The sequence below is a fragment of the Melanostigma gelatinosum genome (assembly GCF_949748355.1).
Source record: "Melanostigma gelatinosum genome assembly, chromosome: 9".
In the NCBI taxonomy this organism is placed as follows: Eukaryota; Metazoa; Chordata; class Actinopteri; order Perciformes; family Zoarcidae; genus Melanostigma; species Melanostigma gelatinosum.
In genome coordinates, this window is record NC_136642.1 from 26,289,770 (window position 1) to 26,309,515 (window position 19,746).

General features: G+C 42.6%; 1 protein-coding gene across 2 annotated transcripts; it reads left to right on the forward strand.

The window, feature by feature from the left end:
* Nucleotides 1-2,889: 2,889 nt before the first annotated feature.
* Nucleotides 2,890-18,985, forward strand: LOC306781830 (vascular endothelial growth factor A-A-like). Of its 2 annotated transcripts, XM_079274872.1 has the most exons (7): nucleotides 2,890-3,451; nucleotides 4,928-4,970; nucleotides 11,614-11,810; nucleotides 12,348-12,424; nucleotides 12,510-12,542; nucleotides 14,640-14,771; nucleotides 16,388-18,985. In XM_079274872.1, the coding sequence occupies exons 1-7, from the start codon at nucleotides 3,386-3,388 to the stop codon at nucleotides 16,407-16,409; spliced, it is 570 nt and encodes a 189-aa protein (XP_079130998.1). In that variant the 5' UTR covers nucleotides 2,890-3,385; the 3' UTR covers nucleotides 16,410-18,985. The 2 variants fall into 2 exon arrangements, with proteins under 2 accessions (XP_079130998.1, XP_079130999.1); XM_079274873.1 differs by lacking the exon at nucleotides 14,640-14,771.
* The last annotated feature ends 761 nt before the right edge of the window (nucleotides 18,986-19,746 follow it).

A 19,746-nucleotide genomic window follows, 5' to 3' on the forward strand; every position in this document is an offset into this window, starting at 1 on the left:
TGTGTGGCGTCACTTCCTGCTGCTGCTGCCCGAGTTTTTAAAGTTGTTTTGTTTGGAATATGTATAATAAGCATATCATTTAGTTATCGCTACTGAGAATTTACAGCAACATAAAAAAAGGAAAAAAACATGACGTAGATAGGTTTGCAGTTTTCAAGGTGTATATTTCATACATACATATATATTCTAAACAAAAACACTTTAAAAACTCTAAAAAAATTATTTAAATGAATAATTTCTTTTTTGCTGTTTTTGGTATTTTGGTCAGACACATATGCAACGCTGAGTACCATGTAATATGTGTGGTATTCCTGGCACGCAGGATGGGACGCTTTGTAATTAACGGACAATGCATCTGGTCAACATCGATGTAATTAACACGATGACAAGAGCGAACTCACAAGAACCGTCACACATATTCACAACAAAGCATGACAAAACAATCCAGCAACGCTCACACTAAAGAGCAAGGGCCATTCAAATATTATTTACATCAGGGAACAATATATAACATACATATCTAATATCCATAAACGACACGATCGGCAAAATTAACACACTGCAGATATAAAGAAAACAAATGCTGTTCTATTTAAATACAAAGTCCTCCTCTTTGTTTACAAAGAGGTCAATAACTCGGCTGTGCAGTACATCCGTGCGTTTCAGTTCCAGCAAGAGGTCCTTTTCAGTATTTCCCTATTCTTCTGAACTTTTTCAATGTGGAGCTCCGTTTCCCTGCGAACTTGTTGGTTGATCTGGAGATCCACTCGGGTCCTTCCAAACGTTTTTAAGAGCACGTAGCTTGCAAGTGTCCCGCCGTACTTTGGTGTTGTGTGGCGGCTTTGCTCAGGCAGCTTAATGTCCTTCTTGAGAAAGGCGTTCCCAGCAACTCCGCCACTAAATCAGCTTCTCGTCCGTCCGCCATTTGATGTTAAAAAAACAAAGCGAAGGAACAAAAACTAAAAATGCCATCATTTCTTCCATATCTTTCCACTTGAACTCTGAGTGCTAACAACCTCAGTTCTGCTAGCAAGCACAAGTTTCACTTTAGTCACGTGCTCGCCCACTGACCAATCACAGCACACTCTGCAGCGCGTGCACCTGGACATGAGCGGTACGTAATGCTGACGTCATTATAGGCCGCTAGCCGACGCTGACGCGTCAAAGAATACGCCCAACATGTCAAACTAAAGATCTGATTGGTTGAACACTATGACAATCAACAATATCGTCCCCATGTACTTTAACCTGCACTGGCGGCAGAGCCGAGTCTGCAGGCATCTGGCATAGACACACATAGAGGTGAGATCTGAGAGCAACTGAGGAAGACAGTAGCTGTGCAATGAGAAAATAAGATAATGGGAAAAATATTTGTATAAATTATCATACATGTAGTGCATTTAAGAAAAACTATTAAATTATAAAATAAATTATAAATCTTTTTTTCTTTTTTTTCCTTCTTAAAAAAAAAATATAAATAGCTTTGTGATTCTGTTTAGGCCAGCAGAGAAGGCCTTGCAGGCCCTGATGGCCCGCCACTGGTGATGACTCTAACGACTTACATAATTGATGACACATTCACGTGTCTAAAAACACCTGCAACTATCATATCTAACAACACTAACGACTCACATGACTAACAACACTTTACGACTCACGTGACGAAAAGCACTTGCAACTCATGTGACTTATGACACTAACGACTCACGTGACTCATGCAATAACGATTCACGTGACTAATGCAATAACGACTCACGTGACTAATGCAATTGCAATAACGACTCACGTGACTAATGCAATAACGACTCACGTGACTAATGCAATAATAACTCAAGTAACTAACAACACCAACAACTCACACAACTAACAACACTTATAACTTGTAACTCAAGATACTAGTAACACTAACGACTCATGTGACCGATAACGAACAACTTACGTAACCAACGACACACTCACGTGACTAACAACACCTGCAACTCTCATGACACTAACGACTCACATTACGAAAAGCACTTGCAACTCATGTGACTAATGACACGTATGACTGACGTGACTAACAATACTAACGACTCACGTGACTAACAACACTTGCACCTCAAGATACTAAGAAAGTACTGTATTTATTTGAGTGGTTCTGAGCAGTTAGTGTACCAAAAAACCAAAGCGAGCTGAAAGAGCTCTGCAGTGCTGATGAGAACTAGGGTTGGTAATAATTATCTGTGGGTTTGTAAAAAAATATGAATTATACAGTATGTGATACATTTTTTCATGAATGTATATGTTTCAATCTTAAGTAATATATAATGAGTAACTTGTACAAATAGACATGATAAAAAGAAAAAAATATATATTATACTCAAAATATTAATAGAAGATGCATGTGTTAACTATTCATTATTGTAATACCGTATGATAGGCCATTCACCTGAAGTAAGCAAATGAGAGAATATAATACTGTACATGCGCCACACAAAACGATATCTTTGTAGCCTATAGTCACTGCTCTAGTAAATGATTGTAGTGGGGAAAATACATTATCAGGGTTATTTTGTCTTTGTACCTTGTAATGATGATCTTCAATGCTTCAAAATAGTATTTTTGTATTTAGTTATTATCATTATTATAATTAAGTGTTTTTGTGTAGTTGACAGTCGTAAACAACGCAGTTTAGTTTACCTCTCCTGTCTGTGTTTTGTTGTGTGTGTGTGTGTGCGAGAGAGAGTGAACAGCAGATCCAGATCAACGCCCGCCCCCCTCTTCCATTGGTTCCCCACAGCCGCCCCGCCTCCAAATACAAGACTGGTGGCCTCTGATACCCGACCAGTTTAATAACGCATGAACTGTAGCAGCAGCCGCCAAGAGGAGACAGAACGTAAGAGACTGGTGCCGCTACCGAGTCCGGGGACAAGCCGCTGTCGATGCTCCCAAAGATCTTTAGAGAGAAGAGAAGCCGAGGCACAGACAGGGGCGGACCGTCAGTAAGAACCACTAGAAGGGAGATGACTTTATACCGGCAGACAGTGGCACACAGACACACCTTAATGTTGTGGGATTAATAAGTGAGAAGAAGGACAGCCCCCTTCTTTCCGCTTCCATACGAAACATTGTTACAGTGATTGTTGGAGGATCGCTGTGTTCCTGAGCTCCAGAACCTCTCAGTGTCTTTGTCTGTGGACGAGCGCGGCGTGTTGGATGGTAAGGTTTCCAGCGGACGTGCCATTTGCCCGTGGAAAATATGGATTTGACTTTGCTATAGCCAGGTTTTTTTTTTTTAAATAGATCTTTTTCATTTTTTACTTTGTGCGTGTTGTTTTGTTGATACTGTTAGATGTTGGACCCTTAAACGACCGCATATTAACACTCATCGCGCGGAGTAACAACCATGAACTTTGCTGTCAGTTTGGTACACATCCTTTTGGTCGCGGTTCTTCACCTATCCACTGTAAAGGTGAGTATTGAACTTTATTTTCTTACTGTCTAATTATTCATATTTATTATTAATTATCAGATAGGGACACCTGTTCTCGTCACAAGTGCCTTTAAAGCTCAACAGCTCTCTCTATCAATTATTTTAGATTTAGCTACTGCTGTGTTCCAATTATAATTACTGTAATGTAGTACTACTAAATATATTTTGTGTCAGCCAAAAAGCTAGTCTTAGGCCTATGTCCAGCTTGCCTGCTTTGGTAAACTAGCATATCTTTCTGTTTGTATCTCACTTTGTCGTTTTTGGTGAAAACCTTAACACATGCCCTTCCTTGCCTTTGTTTTTGCACTTACAATCCATTCAAAACGGATTGGCTTAATAGCCAAAGTGTAAAGAGACAGGCTTGACAAGTACCTGTAATGATTGTCTCTAGATTTTTGAAGACAATCATTTCATTTCGGCATGTCTTTTGTTCACCACAAAGTAGGCTACTTAGTAGAATGGAACTAAAGCCTCCGTCACTACAGCGGTGTGATGACGGTGGGAATACGTCATAAGAGTTGTTACATGAATGCTGCTAGCTGGATAACATGCATGCGAACTGGAATAGTTACTGATACTACTACTACGTGTATGACTGGCAAGATGGCAGGACATTTCTGAATGGATGTCTGCCTGTAGTTTGAACTCTGTCTGTACAGTAAGTCCTCTGAGCATTTAGCCGCAGGGTTTAGTCCCAGATCCATGATCCGGTGTGTGTGGGAGCTGAGACCCGGTTCCTCCTGTCCTCCTGCCCTGGCGCCCTGCAGGATGCCCATCTCGTTCCCACACAGGCCGATCCGCTTTCTCACGCAATATCTCCGCCGCTTACAGCAGCCACATAAGGTCTGCCAGAGATGCCGGTTATTCACGTCATCTTTTTACAATCAAAACAAAGGCAGGTTCCTGTTACTCCTTTCAAAATAAAACTCAGTCACGCAATTTTAAGAGCTGGAGTGACTCATTTCACGATATGTAGCCCACTCTCTTTTTACCCGTTGATGGAATATTGTGGAGACTCTTTGCATTCATTTTCAAATGTGTGAATGCATGGTTTTAAAACCAGTAGAAGGCAGACCAGACGTTTTCAAATTTCAAATGATCCTTTGGTCAACATACTTTACATTAAAACGTGACAAGCTGCTGTGCTTTCATTTTGAAGGTAAATTAGCCTTGCTCCTCAGCTACGTGTTTGTAGCTTGACAGGGCTGATGCCTCTGACTGCACATGTTAATAGGCAGAGACAGAATGGAGAGTAAGAACTTTACAACAATTCTGATATCAGTCTCTGTAAGTATAAATTATTGCTGCATCAGACTGCTGATCTGGCTTCTTTTGATGTGGCTCAGATAAAAACCTTTACATACTTTCATGTACTGCAATGTATACGAGACAGACATTTTTATCGATGAGAAATATTAAATATTTATGACTTGGTCTGATGTGCATCTCTTCCAGACTGCCAGTATTAACAAGGGAGTGGAGAAGAGTCAAAATGAGGGTAAGTTTTCTGTCTGTTACAGACTTCTTCCTTTCCTGTGTGTAGACCAGATGTCCATAGGGCCACCGACTGGACATGTGATGGACATTTGTATCTACTCTGCCTCAGACTGACTTTGTTTCTGTTAAGTTTGACATAAGTAGTGGGGATTGTGTAGTGCAAGCTGAGGATTGTTTTTCTGTACACATCAGACAGGAATAAAAGTTCCCAGTGGTGAAAAGTCGGACTCTGGACTTTGGAGTCGTCATAAAAGTAGGGCAAATTTCAAAACAAGAGTTCATGTGGGAGAAAATCCACAAATCTGTCAATTTGTTGTCTTTCTTTTGTGGTTGGAAGAACGCAGTCAATACATGAGCAGACAGTCAGCCTTGGTTCAATGCCATACTCCTATTTGTTTGACAGAGACATGTTGTGCTAAGGCCAAGATTGGACCTGTTGGATAGAGACACAGATGAGTCACTCCAAACAGCATCAGTTGTGTGGTTGTTGTTAGTGTTTGTAAAGGTGCAGAAAGTCTGCCATCTGCATGCTGCAGACCTTCACACAGACACCCTGTCGGAGATGCTCTGTAATAAAACTGGAGCGCTCCGAGCCATTGTTCATATGACTTGTTAAATTCACCAAGGCTGAGATGGAGATTCCGATTTTTTTCAACACAGCACATCCCCAAAAAAGAACAAAACCTACAGTGTGTCTGTAGTCTCACCACGGTCTGACGTCTCTACCCTGAAGATGTAAATCTTTAAAAAACAACTCACGAATACAAAGTATCATTTTTTCAAAGGCCATTTATTCTGTAAAGCAGTTGGTCATTGTATTTTTTAATAAACAACACTGAAACAGGCGGAAATCTTTCAGCAAAAGAATATTACACATTTGGTGCTCTAGTGAGGATTTGGGGAAGCAGGATGGTGTGTGTGAATTTGAGTCAACATTAACTACAGTGTGAAAAAGTATTCTTATTTATAGAGCTTTTAACCACATCTCATGGTCTTCATTATGAATGTGTTAAGTTATCATGCAGTTGGCTCATCTGTTGGTTTAGGTCTGCACATGCGGTAGCTGCTCATGTCTGTTGTAGCTGCTCATGTCTGCTGTTATAGCTGCTCATGTCTGTTGTTGTAGCTGCTCATGTCTGTTGTAGCTGCTCATGTCTGTTGTAGCTGCTCATGTCTGCTGTTATAGCTGCTCATGTCTGTTGTTGTAGCTGCTCATGTCTGTTGTAGCTGCCCATGTGTGTTGTTGTAGCTGCTCATGTCTGTTGTTGTAGCTGCTCATGTCTGCTGTTGTAGCTGCTCATGTCTGCTGTTATAGCTGCTCATGTCTGTTGTTGTAGCTGATCATGTCTGTTGTAGCTGCCCATGTGTGTTGTTGTAGCTGCTCATGTCTGTTGTTGTAGCTGCTCATGTCTGCTGTTGTAGCTGCTCATGTCTGCTGTTATAGCTCCTCATGTCTGTTGTAGCTGCCCATGTGTGTTGTTGTAGCTGCTCATGTCTGTTGTTGTCGCTGCTCATGTCTGTTATAGCTGCTCATGTCTGTTGTAGCTGCTTATGTCTGCTGTTATAGCTGCTCATGTCTGTTGTTATAGCTGCTCATGTCTGTTGTCGCTGCTCATGTCTGTTGTTGTAGCTGCTCATGTCTGTTGTAGCTGCCCATGTGTGTTGTTGTAGCTGCTCATGTCTGTTGTTGTAGCTGCTCATGTCTGCTGTTGTAGCTGCTCATGTCTGCTGTTATAGCTGCTCATGTCTGTTGTAGCTGCCCATGTGTGTTGTTGTAGCTGCTCATGTCTGTTGTTGTAGCTGCTCATGTCTGCTGTTATAGCTGCTCATGTCTGCTGTTATAGCTGCTCATGTCTGCTGTTGTCGCTGCTCATGTCTGTTATAGCTGCTCGTCTGCTGTTATAGCTGCTCATGTCTGTTATAGCTGCTCATGTCTGTTGTAGCTGCTCATGTCTGCTGTTATAGCTGCTCATGTCTGTTGTTATAGCTGCTCATGTCTGTTATAGCTGCTCATGTCTGCTGTTATAGCTGCTCATGTCTGCTTTTATAGCTGCTCATGTCTGTTTTTATAGCTGCTCATGTCTGCTGTTATAGCTGCTCATGTCTGTTGTTATAGCTGCTCATGTCTGCTGTTGTCGCTGCTCATGTCTGCTGTTATAGCTGCTCATGTCTGCTGTTATAGCTGCTCATGTCTGTTATAGCTGCTCATGTCTGTTATAGCTGCTCATGTCTGTTGTAGCTGCTCATGTCTGCTGTTATAGCTGCTCATGTCTGCTGTTATAGCTGCTCATGTCTTATAGCTGCTCATGTCTGTTGTTGTCGCTGCTCATGTCTGCTTTTATAGCTGCTCATGTCTGCTGTTGTCGCTGCTCATGTCTGCTGTTATAGCTGCTCATGTCTGCTGTTGTAGCTGCTCATGTCTGTTATAGCTGCTCATGTCTGCTGTTATAGCTGCTCGTGTCTGTTGTAGCTTCTCATGTCTACTGTTGTAGCTTCTCGTGTCTGCTGTTGTAGCTGCTCGTGTCTGTTGTTGTCGCTGCTCATGTCTGTTATAGCTGCTCATGTCTGCTGTTATAGCTGCTCGTGTCTGTTGTAGCTTCTCATGTCTACTGTTGTAGCTTCTCGTGTCTGCTGTTGTAGCTGCTCGTGTCTGCTGTTGTAGCTGCTCATGTCTGTTGTAGCTGCTCATGTCTGCTGTTATAGCTGCTCATGTCTGTTGTAGCTTCTCATGTCTGCTGTTATAGCTGCTCATGTCTGCTGTTATAGCTGCTCATGTCTGCTGTTATAGCTGCTCATTTCTGCTGTTATAGCTGCTCATGTCTGTTGTAGCTTCTCATGTCTGCTGTTATAGCTGCTCATGTCTGCTGTTGTAGCTGCTCATGTCTGCTGTTATAGCTGCTCATGTCTGTTGTAGCTTCTCATGTCTGCTGTTATAGCTGCTCATGTCTGCTGTTGTAGCTGCTCATGTCTGCTGTTATAGCTGCTCATGTCTGCTGTTATAGCTGCTCGTGTCTGTTGTAGCTTCTCGTGTCTACTGTTGTAGCTTCTCGTGTCTGCTGTTGTAGCTGCTCGTGTCTGCTGTTGTAGCTGCTCGTGTCTGCTGTTGTAGCTGCTCGTGTCTGCTGTTATAGCTGCTCGTGTCTGCTGTTGTAGCTGCTCGTGCCTGCTGTTGTAGCTGCTCGTGTCTGCTGTTGTAGCTGCTCGTGTCTGCTGTTGTAGCTGCTCGTGTCTGCTGTTGTAGCTGCTCGTGTCTGCTGTTGTAGCTGCTCGTGTCTGCTGTTGTAGCTGCGCGTGTCTGCTGTTGTAGCTGCGCGTGTCTGCTGTTGTAGCTGCTCGTGTCTGCTGTAGCTGCTCATGTCTGCTGTTGTAGCTGCTCATGTCTGTTGTAGCTGCTCATGTCTGTTGTAGCTGCTCGTGTCTGCTGTTGTAGCTGCTCGTGTCTGTTGTTGTAGCTGCTCATGTCTGTTGTAGCTGCTCATGTCTGCTGTTATAGCTGCTCATGTCTGTTATAGCTGCTCATGTCTGCTGTTGTAGCTGCTCGTGTCTGCTGTTGTAGCTGCTCGTGTCTGTTATAGCTGCTCGTGTCTGTTATAGCTGCTCGTGTCTGTTGTAGCTGCTCGTGTCTGTTGTAGCTGCTCATGTCTGCTGTTGTAGCTGCTCATGTCTGCTGTTATAGCTGCTCATTTCTGCTGTTATAGCTGCTCATGTCTGTTGTAGCTTCTCATGTCTGCTGTTATAGCTGCTCATGTCTGCTGTTATAGCTGCTCATGTCTGCTTTTATAGCTGCTCGTGTCTGCTGTTGTAGCTGCTCATGTCTGCTGTTATAGCTGCTCATGTCTGTTGTAGCTTCTCATGTCTGCTGTTATAGCTGCTCATGTCTGCTGTTGTAGCTGCTCATGTCTGCTGTTATAGCTGCTCATGTCTGTTGTAGCTTCTCATGTCTGCTGTTATAGCTGCTCATGTCTGCTGTTGTAGCTGCTCATGTCTGCTGTTATAGCTGCTCATGTCTGTTGTAGCTTCTCATGTCTGCTGTTATAGCTGCTCATGTCTGCTGTTATAGCTGCTCATGTCTGCTGTTGTAGCTGCTCATGTCTGCTGTTATAGCTGCTCATGTCTGTTGTAGCTTCTCATGTCTGCTGTTATAGCTGCTCATGTCTGCTGTTGTAGCTGCTCATGTCTGCTGTTATAGCTGCTCATGTCTGCTGTTATAGCTGCTCATGTCTGCTTTTATAGCTGCTCGTGTCTGCTGTTGTAGCTGCTCATGTCTGCTGTTATAGCTGCTCATGTCTGTTGTAGCTTCTCATGTCTGCTGTTATAGCTGCTCATGTCTGCTGTTGTAGCTGCTCATGTCTGCTGTTATAGCTGCTCGTGTCTGCTGTTGTAGCTGCTCATGTCTGCTGTAAGCATCGTTGGCAGTGAAAGCAAATTAATACGTCCACGCAGAATTAAACTCTCTATTTTCCTCCGTGACTTTTCTTTTCTTGGATTTATCCATTGATGTGGGCGGGGGTCTGCAAATCATGATTAGCCACCTGCAGGGAAAGGCTCTTGACAGCGACATAATACGATGTGACGCACATTTTAGTTGACAAAATTTTGAAACATTTTTTTATTTTCAGTGACACAGTATCACCTCAAACGCCAAGATAAGAGCTGTTCCCTGTGAAAGATTGTCCACTGTGCAAAAAATTAAATTAAAATAACCGTTATTTATTTCTATGTTGTTTTTGTTTTTTTTCAAAGCCTGAGGACATGTCCACACTACTCCGTTTCCATTTGAAAACGCATGTTCTGCTACATTTACACTGAGCATACACACTACGCTGGAGTTTTCGAGCATTGTAAACGGAGGAGTTTTAAAACTCCGGGGTTGCCTCTTCGTGTGGATGCTCGTAAACGCATACGTTTATAAACGATGACGTAGACACCCATGTTCACGACTTCTTAGCAGGTTCTTAGCAGCCACAACGTTACTTCCCTGATTTATCATGCCCCTATCACGTGACCCTTTCCCGGAAGATCACAAACAACAGCCGTAATTACCGATCGACTACCAGGTTAATTCAACATGGACAACCGATTACAGGTGTTGCTGACCTTGTTGTCTTTACTAGCAGCTGTTGTTCAGTTAAAGTCTGCATTTCTGTGGAGGAAGCAGCTGTTAATGGAGCCATCAGTGTGCAGCGTGTCCAGTGGCATTATCAGCCCTACGGAGCAGACGTCTGAAGTCACGGTTAGCGGCTTTGAGGAGGACGGATACAAAACTGAGGAATTTCCTGTCCTTGTTAATGCTTATTTTGTTCTGCACAACTATTGTGAAGTCCACACACATAAACTATAAAGGAACAAAACATGAATTGCTCTCCAGTAGGACAGAGTGGTCAGCCACCAGCAGAGCTACGAGTGAGAACAGAAACAATGAAACCGAGGAAATGAGTGAGAGACCACATGTACAGACCATAATTTAGTAAACCTTTATGTGTAAGTGTTAATTTTAAAGTAAATTTGATGTGTGTGTGAGAGATAGAGCAAGACCCGCAGCGTTGTAACTAAGCCTGAAAAATAAAACTTCTAAAACTTTCCACGAAATGTGTCTGTTTGAGTTCATAGAGGAAGATTTTAAGTCATTGTTAAAGACTACTTTATTACTCTGTCGTATTTTTTTTTAACGAGGCAACCAAACTACTTCCTGTTTACACCGGCACCCACCCGCATGCCCAGTGTACGTGAATAGTCATGTGATATTCGTTTTCAGGCGTTTTAGTCTGGATCCGGAGCCGCGGGTTGCCGACCCCTGGTCTAGAGGCAGAGCTTGCACAGGGGTGGGCTTCCTTGGGTCTCATGTCAGAGGTGGACACTGGTGCCACAGTGCCTGAGATCACGGCTGCTCTGACAGACCAGGGGTCAGGAGTTATCGAGGGTTGCTGGGATGGATTATTCTGGGCTGCAGAGGGAATGGAAATACAGAGTGCTGGCAGGTCACTCAGTTGGTGTAGGGCTCTATCAGACACTGGTATGGAATTTCCTGTTCTTCATCTCCAGATATTAAATAATGCTTGTGTGTCATGTTACGTTTTGCATAGGGGAAGTCAAAATGAATAATGCTCGTATATATCCACAATCCACCTGCAGTTGATATCATTTCATTCCAAGGTCGAACATTCATATGACAACATGTAGCGTCTCCATACCAACTCAGTGAAGGTGGCATTTTTCTGTGCAGCTGCTTTATTGTGATCAGAGCCACTGAAATAATCACTGATGTCTGTTGTGTTACTCTTCTGTCACATGACTATACAGCCCAAGTCGTCTACTCCTTGTATCTTGGAATCTAACCTTTTCTACTTTTGCACACATTACTGGGAGTTTAATAGAGCATCGTCTAACATGTAATTTCCATTTTCACCAAATGGTTGGTAGGCTGCCAGGCACAGACTCATTCTCCAGGAACACTGTACACATTGTCAGCAGCAAAAACAGGTGTCATCGATGCTGCTCAGGTCACAGATATGTGATTTTGATTTGATAAGTGTTCATTATTACATAAAGCTTTTCTATTGCGTTTTGCCGTGGCTGTAAAGTAAAGATCATCATCTTTTTTCATGATGATGATAAAAAAATAATCAATCTTTTATTTTTTTTAGTCATTCTTCTCCCAGATGTCATCACCAAGAGTATGTGTCAGCCCAGAGAGGTGCTGGTGGACATCTTCCAGGAGTATCCGGAGGACACAGAACACACCTATGTTCCTTCCTGTGTCGTCCTCAACCGCTGTGGAGGCTGCTGCAACGACGAAGCTATGGAGTGTCTTCCCACGGAAACTCACAATGTCACGTTGCAGGTGAGCCCAGGGGATGACTGCGTCCTCCTGAACTTAACTGATGAACTAAATGGACACCTTAATAGACAACTCTGGGACTTCATGCAAGCACTTAGGCACACAATATGACTCCACCAATACTGTTAGTTACTCTTTATTTTCTCTTTATTCAAGCTCACTTACCAAATAATTCAAGCTATTTCTACTTGTTGACCATAGAAGTAGTAGTTTGACAAAGTAATCTCAACACAAGGTTTACTTTCAACTGCATCACATGGTCTTCATCAGCCGATGGACTTTGCCTGCTTGTTATGGAGATGGGTCTGTTGTCATCACCTGATCTAAGTATGGAGTTCCATAGCTAGGTCACATTGTAAGAACTGAGCTAACTCCACCCACTGATGGAGAGCATGAAGGAGACATTTCAGACATGTTGTCTCCATGGACACAGAGGGACGTAGAGTGAGACAGACAGGTCAGAGCTGAGGGGTTTAGACTGTAGCCTGATTTTGTTTTAATCTCAACATTGCCTTGTTATGTCCTCTGTTTCTCCTCAAGGTGATGCGGTTTAGACCAATGGTAATGCAGCACACTATTCACTTAAGTTTCACAGAGCATCAAAAGTGTGATTGCAGGTAAGAGACTGTAGCCCTCACACACACACTGGCGGAGGTGCAATCACAGCAAAAAACTAAATCATCTTCCTCTTTGTCATTTCAGACTAAAGCCAGATGTTCAAGCAAAGAAACAATAGTAAGTCGGTGTCTTTTCTTCTCTGTTGGTCGATGGGGCTGTGGCTCAGGAGGTCCCACCACTAATCAGAGTGGTGGGATGACTATAAAGGCGCTGTGTGAAAGTTTGATGGCTTGTTCTGGAGCAGAGCGGGATGTTGAGATGCACTTAGCTTCAGCTCTACATAATGAAGAGTGTTGAGACATCCATGACAGGATGCTTTTCCGACCAAAACAATAGCCAACATGCCTTTGTTTCTTTTATTGCAAGGACTCAAATGACATGAAGTCTAAACATGGGGGAGAACTCAAACAACGCCCTTAGAGTCTAATGGCAAAATCTGGTCAAAGAATAAGAATAAGATTTAGAAGACAATTTGAGCGGACACTGGATTCCAGTGCTCAGTGCTACGGACACGTTGTGGTCGCTACCAAATGAAAAAGAACTTGCTTGAGCACAGACTTGCAAAGGATATATTTCAGTTTGTGGCCCGTTAAATTTAGTTCAACAGAGAGTGAGCATGCTCGGTGCTGCCACAGCGGAGGAAGTCCTGTTTGCTGTAGATGGTGGAAGTAGAGCGTCAGGCCTTCAGGTCCTATCTTTACACTTTGAGCGTGCTCTTTTTATGGCACCGGGTTTAGTACTTTATGGTGCGGCCATAACCGCGTAAGTGACCACCCACTGCTGTCTGCGCTCTGACTCCAGTTCCACAAACCTGACCCTCAGCTACTTCCCCAGTCTAATTATAGCAACAGGTGTCATGCAGTTAACCTTTTTTATTTTTAGTGGTGTAAATAGAGGATGAGCTCGGAGACGAGCCGCGGTGTCTTCCTTGACTAAGGGAACTCGCTCACTGTCACAGTTGACATAGGGCTGTGTGTGTTTGACATGTGCATGCATTCGGTTAGTCTATGTCTCCTCAGCAGTAGTTCATCTGGTCTAACTTAAAAGGTATCCTTTTAAGGGTTAAATCCTGACGGCTTGGTGGAGGAGCGATGGGATCATGTGAGCTAATGATGCTGAGCTAAATTGAGCTTGTTGATGTCTACCTGTCTTTGTGCACGTAGGTCACTCTGTGGCAAAGTGGAGTGGGAAACATACACTCTGATACAGTTGGGCAGACCAGATGTTGTTGGTTGACTACTTCCTGTTTGGCTTAATCAGCGATTAATTGAACCCTGCATCTGCTCAGGTGTCTCCTCTCTTTCTCCTGCCTCCTCCTCTGTTTGCTGTGATAGCAGCATTGTTGATGCCTGGCGTCACAGTATGTGGCGTCAGCATGGTATGTTCAAAATGAATCTTTTGTTCCATGTGTTGCCTGTGTCCTTTTCTATATCTGCAACAACATTCCACTCCACGTGAAATGAATTTGCCCTTTTCTTTAAGGATGTATTTTGGCCTGATAGCTGCTTGCTGCTTTGTTTTTCTGTATGTTGCCATGTTTCATTTAGTTTCAAAGGATAGATGGCAACAACAGCTAAGTCCAGAATTAAAGCGCAGTGTGTAGCCTTGACAGCTTCACAGATAACTTCTGTTTTCATACAGGAGCTCTAACATTGAACACGGAATTGATCCTACGGTTTGGGTGTGTTGTACAAAGCAAAATCAGTTCTATAAAGCAAAGTTACTTTTTCCCCCATAGCAACTAGTGGTATATATCTAGTTCTGTCCTTGTTGTGTCTCTGGTGTGACCTTCAATCTCATAAGCTGAGCACTGTGACAGATACTGCAACAACTATAATGTCTACCTCAATGTCAAAATGTTTTCATTTTTCATCTCATCACCGCCTGCCATGTAGGGACTGATGAAGTGTTGGCTTTGGCTCCATCAATGCCTTTCAACATGAAATCCCTTTCTTTTTTACAGCACATAAATGACCCTTTCACTTTCAATATGTCATTTGTGTTCTTGTTAAAATAGAGTTCCACAACTACGCCTTCAGTAGAAAGGCATGGGCCTTCTACACATAATGTGTGTGGCCCATCAAAACATCAAATGGGGGGGGTGGGGGGGGGGGGTGCTGTGTCTGTCCTTTCTGTAGAATTCGCTCTATAGCTTAGCTCTCTCTCTCTCTCTCTCTCTCTCTCTCTCTCTCTCCCTTTTTGCTTCCCTTGCAGCCACTGTGTGCCTTGCTCAGAGAGAAGGAAGCGCTTGTTTGTGCAGGACCCTTTCACCTGTAAATGTTCCTGCAAATTCACACAATTAGACTGCAAGTCCAGGCAACTTGAGTTAAACGAAATAACTTGCAGGTTTGTTTACCATACATACACCGTAAACAAGGTTTTTTCCTTCCTTCCCATCTCTGTGCTTCCAGCAAAAACTATTTCCTGCTGAGAAATGCATGCTTCTCCCTGCTTTTTGGTGTTGTGTTGGTGTTTATACATGACATACGTTTCGGTGCTTCTCTGTGTTCTCACTGTGTTCACTGTGTCTCTTACAGGATGCAAAGGCAACATCAGATTTAAATGTGAAATGTCCACCCTGAATGTTTAAGATGTTGGCATGAAATTATGTTACTTCAATCATCTGTAATGATGTTATGGTTCAAACCAACAGGTTGTGGTTCAAAACTCCCAGAGCCAAATACCCCATTTCAGTCTGGATGAAGCAACCAGCAGCCTTTATTCAGAACTGGAAATGATTTTTCCATTTGTTGATTGTTTTCATCATTACTTGTTGTTGAGTGAAAAACTCAATGATGTTTTTGGTAAAGTAAGAAAAATGTTCTTAGTTCAATAAGTGACCTTGTTTTAGCTGGATGACAAAAGAAAGGGCATTTTAAGAGGATTGGCCCAGCCCATGGTGGAACATGTAAACCTTTAAAGGGTTGCTTCGCACATATTTTTTTACTCCGACAGTTTTAATTGTCCACGTTTCAAGTTATCCATTTACTGCCACAGCTGAATACAGTTTCCTTTGTGGTTCTCAAAACATTGAAAAATGATGGCAACATCTTTATGCAGGAATTGTTTCACCATTACTCGTAACAATCCACAGACTTCACTGTGAGCTCTTTTGATTGGCATTCTTCCCTCAGTAGAAGGCTGAATATGAATGCTTGAGGTGCATATAACTCAACACTTGAACACTCCAGGCCAGGGACCTTTGTCTCACCCCCATAGGGCCCCCTGTATTTCGTGTCATGTCATTGACCTGTATTGTATTGAGGTGAAGGCAGAAATCTCAGAGATGGGTATCTGTATGCATACAACTACAACGCAAGCATGAAAATTCTTTTTTGGACAGAAAACGTAATTTTTCACATGCCAGTGATAATATATGGATCTACCTGTGAGGGAGGAGAGTTTCATCCTGCTTTGTTACAGACCTGCTGGTCATTTGGAGCCGATGGTGTTCGGATGAAAGGAGTTAAAGTGGTCTCCCGACTGTGTGCAGCACATAGCTAGTTAACAAGGTGGAGACCCCACCTGGCCCAGATGCACCCCCCACACTGCTTGAGATTCAGAGAGCCACACACTACAGGAGGAAGAGTGGAGGGAACCTACGGGTTCACCCCCACTGCTCGCCTCCACCCCACCCCCAGTTCCAGATAGAACCCCTCCCCCTGAACCCTGAGACAACATAGACATGTGATGTGCAGATTAAATCAAGTGTTTGTTTTACTCAATATCAGAGTACATTTTGTATGCAGCAGAGAAAGTACGAGGAGGTTAAAACTGATCGGATCATCTCTCCCCCATCCCCCAACCTCCCTCACTGTCCATTGCTGTTTCCTGTTTGCCCTTAATTCTGAATAGTCCCTTCATCTGCATGGGTGTGACATTGGCTCATCATATTCTGGGAGGCTTAACAAAACCAATTTTCTGCTTGTCACTAAACCAGATTCTCACCTTGTCTTCCACAGATGTGATAAACCGAGGAGATGAGACCGGCAACACTTCTTTCTTGGCACAGCACTTTGAAACCTGAGGAAGCATTCCCTGAAAGGACACAAAATGACAAAGCAAGACAGGACATTCTTGACGCAGATCTTGCCACAGACTGTTTTCGCCATAAAATATTAATGTATGTATGTATGTATGTATGTATGTATGTATGTACGTATGTACGTACTAAAAGTACATCAACAAGGTGTATTGCTGCTACATATAAAGACACTATTTAAAGCGAAACGAATGCGCCACTGGCGTGTGAACGGGAAATGTTTCGGTAGCCTTCTGCTCATGGGAAGTTATTTTTTGTAACACTTCACTGGATGCTAGTCTGCTGTGGATATGCATATCTTAAATATATATATTAGTAACAAAAACTGGTGAGCACAACTTCAACGGTGCAGCAGCAGCCCAACTCACCTCTGAACTCTGTCAGAAGAGACTAGTGGAGGCAGAGGGAGGACGAGGAGGCGGAGGTGAAGGAACTGTTGTGCTTGATCCGAACGGCAGGTCCAAATACTGTTTCCCCATTGTATGGCCTGATTGGTGTAATAATACACCTAAAACGTTTCCTGAAGAGACTGTGGATGCAGGTTATATGCCGAGGTGACGGATAATGTGAAGATGATCTTCTTCTCTCGTGGAAGGGTTACGTGATGATGGCAAGAACTGAACTACCTAATGGTGACGTTTTAGCAAGTTAAACGATTTCAGTGAATGTTCAAATTTGTTTCATAGGGTTGGGCCTATGTGTGGGCAAGTGACCAAAATTAATATTGGTTTTAAGGTTGAAGTTTCCATCAGCATTAGGGCTAAGAAACCAAGACCTGTTCCTGGTCCTGCCTCCCTCATGTAACCCCTCCCTCATGGGAAAACAGACTTATCTCTTTTTGTGCACAGACTTTATTTTTGCATTTTGAGCTATTGTGTTCCTTTGACAAAATCTCTTGAGACCAGGCTGTCTAAAGGGATATTACTGTAGGTATATGCGGAGACAAGAAGTGACTAGAAATGCTGATCATAGATCAGATCAGCACCTCAGTGTAGAAATTCACAACCTTCCAGTTCCCTTATTTAATATCTTTGTGTGTGTTCCAAAGATATAGTCAGGCATCCACAACAGCTTAGTTGATCATAAATGATGTTTATACTTACTAGATATCCCTCTGTCTAGTACTCTACATATCATTCATAGAATATGCTCAGTATTCTGATATTTATATGCAGTGGTAAGGTCATTTTTTAAACTGTTTCAATCTGTCTGGAGATTCAATGGAGAACACGTATGACTGTAAACTCTTTTTTTGTGGGAAAAGGGACTGCAAGACGATGCTTTGACATTCCTGATTTAAACTGAAGCTGTGTTTCTCAGAAGCTAGAGGGGGATTATGGTGGGCCGGTTGACCGATAGAAACCCCAACAGCCAACATGTGCATGAATGATGCGCCAACACAGGTGTTTTTCATTTTGGACTGGGGAGAGGGACATATGGTTTTGCACTTGTTGGCCCAAAGGCATGTCATATGGAGGGCTGAAGGAGTCTCGTTGCTGCTGCTCAGCTCGGACCTAATTTAGCGAAGACTATCTAATCCGACTGAGGCCTCTCGTCTGACAGTGGTAAAATGGCACCGTTTTCTCTCTGACTCTAACATTACCTCCTCATTCCCAAGTATTACACTTGTGTGGTTCAGTAGGATACAGCCACTTACCACAAATCAAACATTTCCTTTGATGCTAAACTGTTACCATATGAGAAAAATACCTTACTCATTGATGAGCCATTATAGAGACAAAATAGGATATAAAGTTCAGTAAAATTTTAAGGGATACATTTTTAGTAATTAATAGGTATGTGCTACTGAATATGATGATATTATTTCAAATATGAGCCCTGTGTTCACATCAGCTGATCATGTGATACAGTTTGTCTGCAGGCTGCTAAATCTCAACAATTTGGACCATGAGAAAAAATAATTCAGTTCTGACATTTATCTCACAGAGCCTGGCAGGTGTTGAGGTACTCTGGTGCAAGAATTAGTCATTTATGCCCTTGAAATAATAACTTGTGCTAAAACCGTAAATACATGTACTTCACAAATCCATCCTTTCATTGCCCACTGTTTATTTCAGCTGTGCTGAAACACCTAATGTAAACTGTTTTTCACAAGGAATGTTGACGGATGATGGAATGATCATTTATTTGAAGTAAAATATGACTAATTTGTTCATACAAATTATTATAGTATTAAAGGTATGAATTCCTAAATATACTACCTGTGAGACTCTGTACAATATTGTCAGGAATGGTCAGAAGTCGGGTCCAGACTCAAAGTCAGTGATTCTGACTTTTTAGTGACACATTTTGTTTCATGAATCCTACCTGTGTTTCTAGAAGTGCCAGCTGTACCACTGCTGTTCATGTGAACTGTGCTTCTGTGCTGCCACCCTCAAACTTGAGGCCTGAGTGTGTTCACTGAAACAGGCTGCTGGCTCTGTGCCCATGCCTCTCCAGTCCTCTGATGACAACATTCTAATTGTATTTAAATGACACACTTTGTCTTGAGTTTGTACAGCCACATTTTTTGTATATTTTCACATTAATATATTTATTGGTACTGTAAAATATTTTACAATATTAATACTTTTTGTTGTTTCTAGTGTATGTATTAAAACATATTTATTTTGAAAATACCTTGTTTTTTTATTGAATGTCAACTAGTTTGAAAGCTTATCTTCTCAGTGTAAAAATGATGGTGACAGATTCAGCTAACGTAGATGTAACATGATCATGCAAAAAATAAATATATATACATGCGATATATGTTGTTAGATCCGGGGGTTCTCTGGCCCGATACGGCCCGATAATCAGCTCTCTATGAAAAGATTGTCGAGCTGGTGTTCTTGCGAGGGAACTCTCCTGGCTCTGCTAACTGCCGTTACTCCCGACGTCTACCCTGCTTCCTCCGGTAAATGCGCACTCAGCCGAGGGGCCACCCTGACCCCGGGCGCTTCTACCAGTCGCGTCGGTTATGGCAGCTTCCCTCTTCTGGATCCGTGCTCTTGGTAAATGCCAGGTTAGGTTTTAACGGCGAGGATTACTTCTAAAACCGTAAAGGGATTGTTAAGTGGATTCGGTCTCTAGGATAACCATTCAGAACTCAGTTGTTAGACATACAATATTTAACCTTTTACTGCAACGAGGAACTTTTACTACTTCAGCAAAATGAATGCCCTTGAGAAATTTACTTTAAATGCAGATTAGATATTTATTGCAGGATATATTTAGCAGGCGCTCAGCTACAGCTCACATAGAAATAATACTATACTTCAG

What these genes read in the sequence shown, in the direction of transcription:
- LOC306781830 (XM_079274872.1), top strand. Translation starts at nt 3,386, where the DNA reads ATGAACTTTGCTGTCAGTTTGGTACACATCCTTTTGGTCGCGGTTCTT. An exon ending in GTTCAAGCAAAGAAACAATA is followed by an intron (nt 12,543 to 14,639) that starts GTAAGTCGGTGT and finishes CTTCCCTTGCAG; the next exon opens with CCACTGTGTGCCTTGCTCAG. An exon ending in TTAAACGAAATAACTTGCAG is followed by an intron (nt 14,772 to 16,387) that starts GTTTGTTTACCA and finishes TGTCTTCCACAG; the next exon opens with ATGTGATAAACCGAGGAGAT.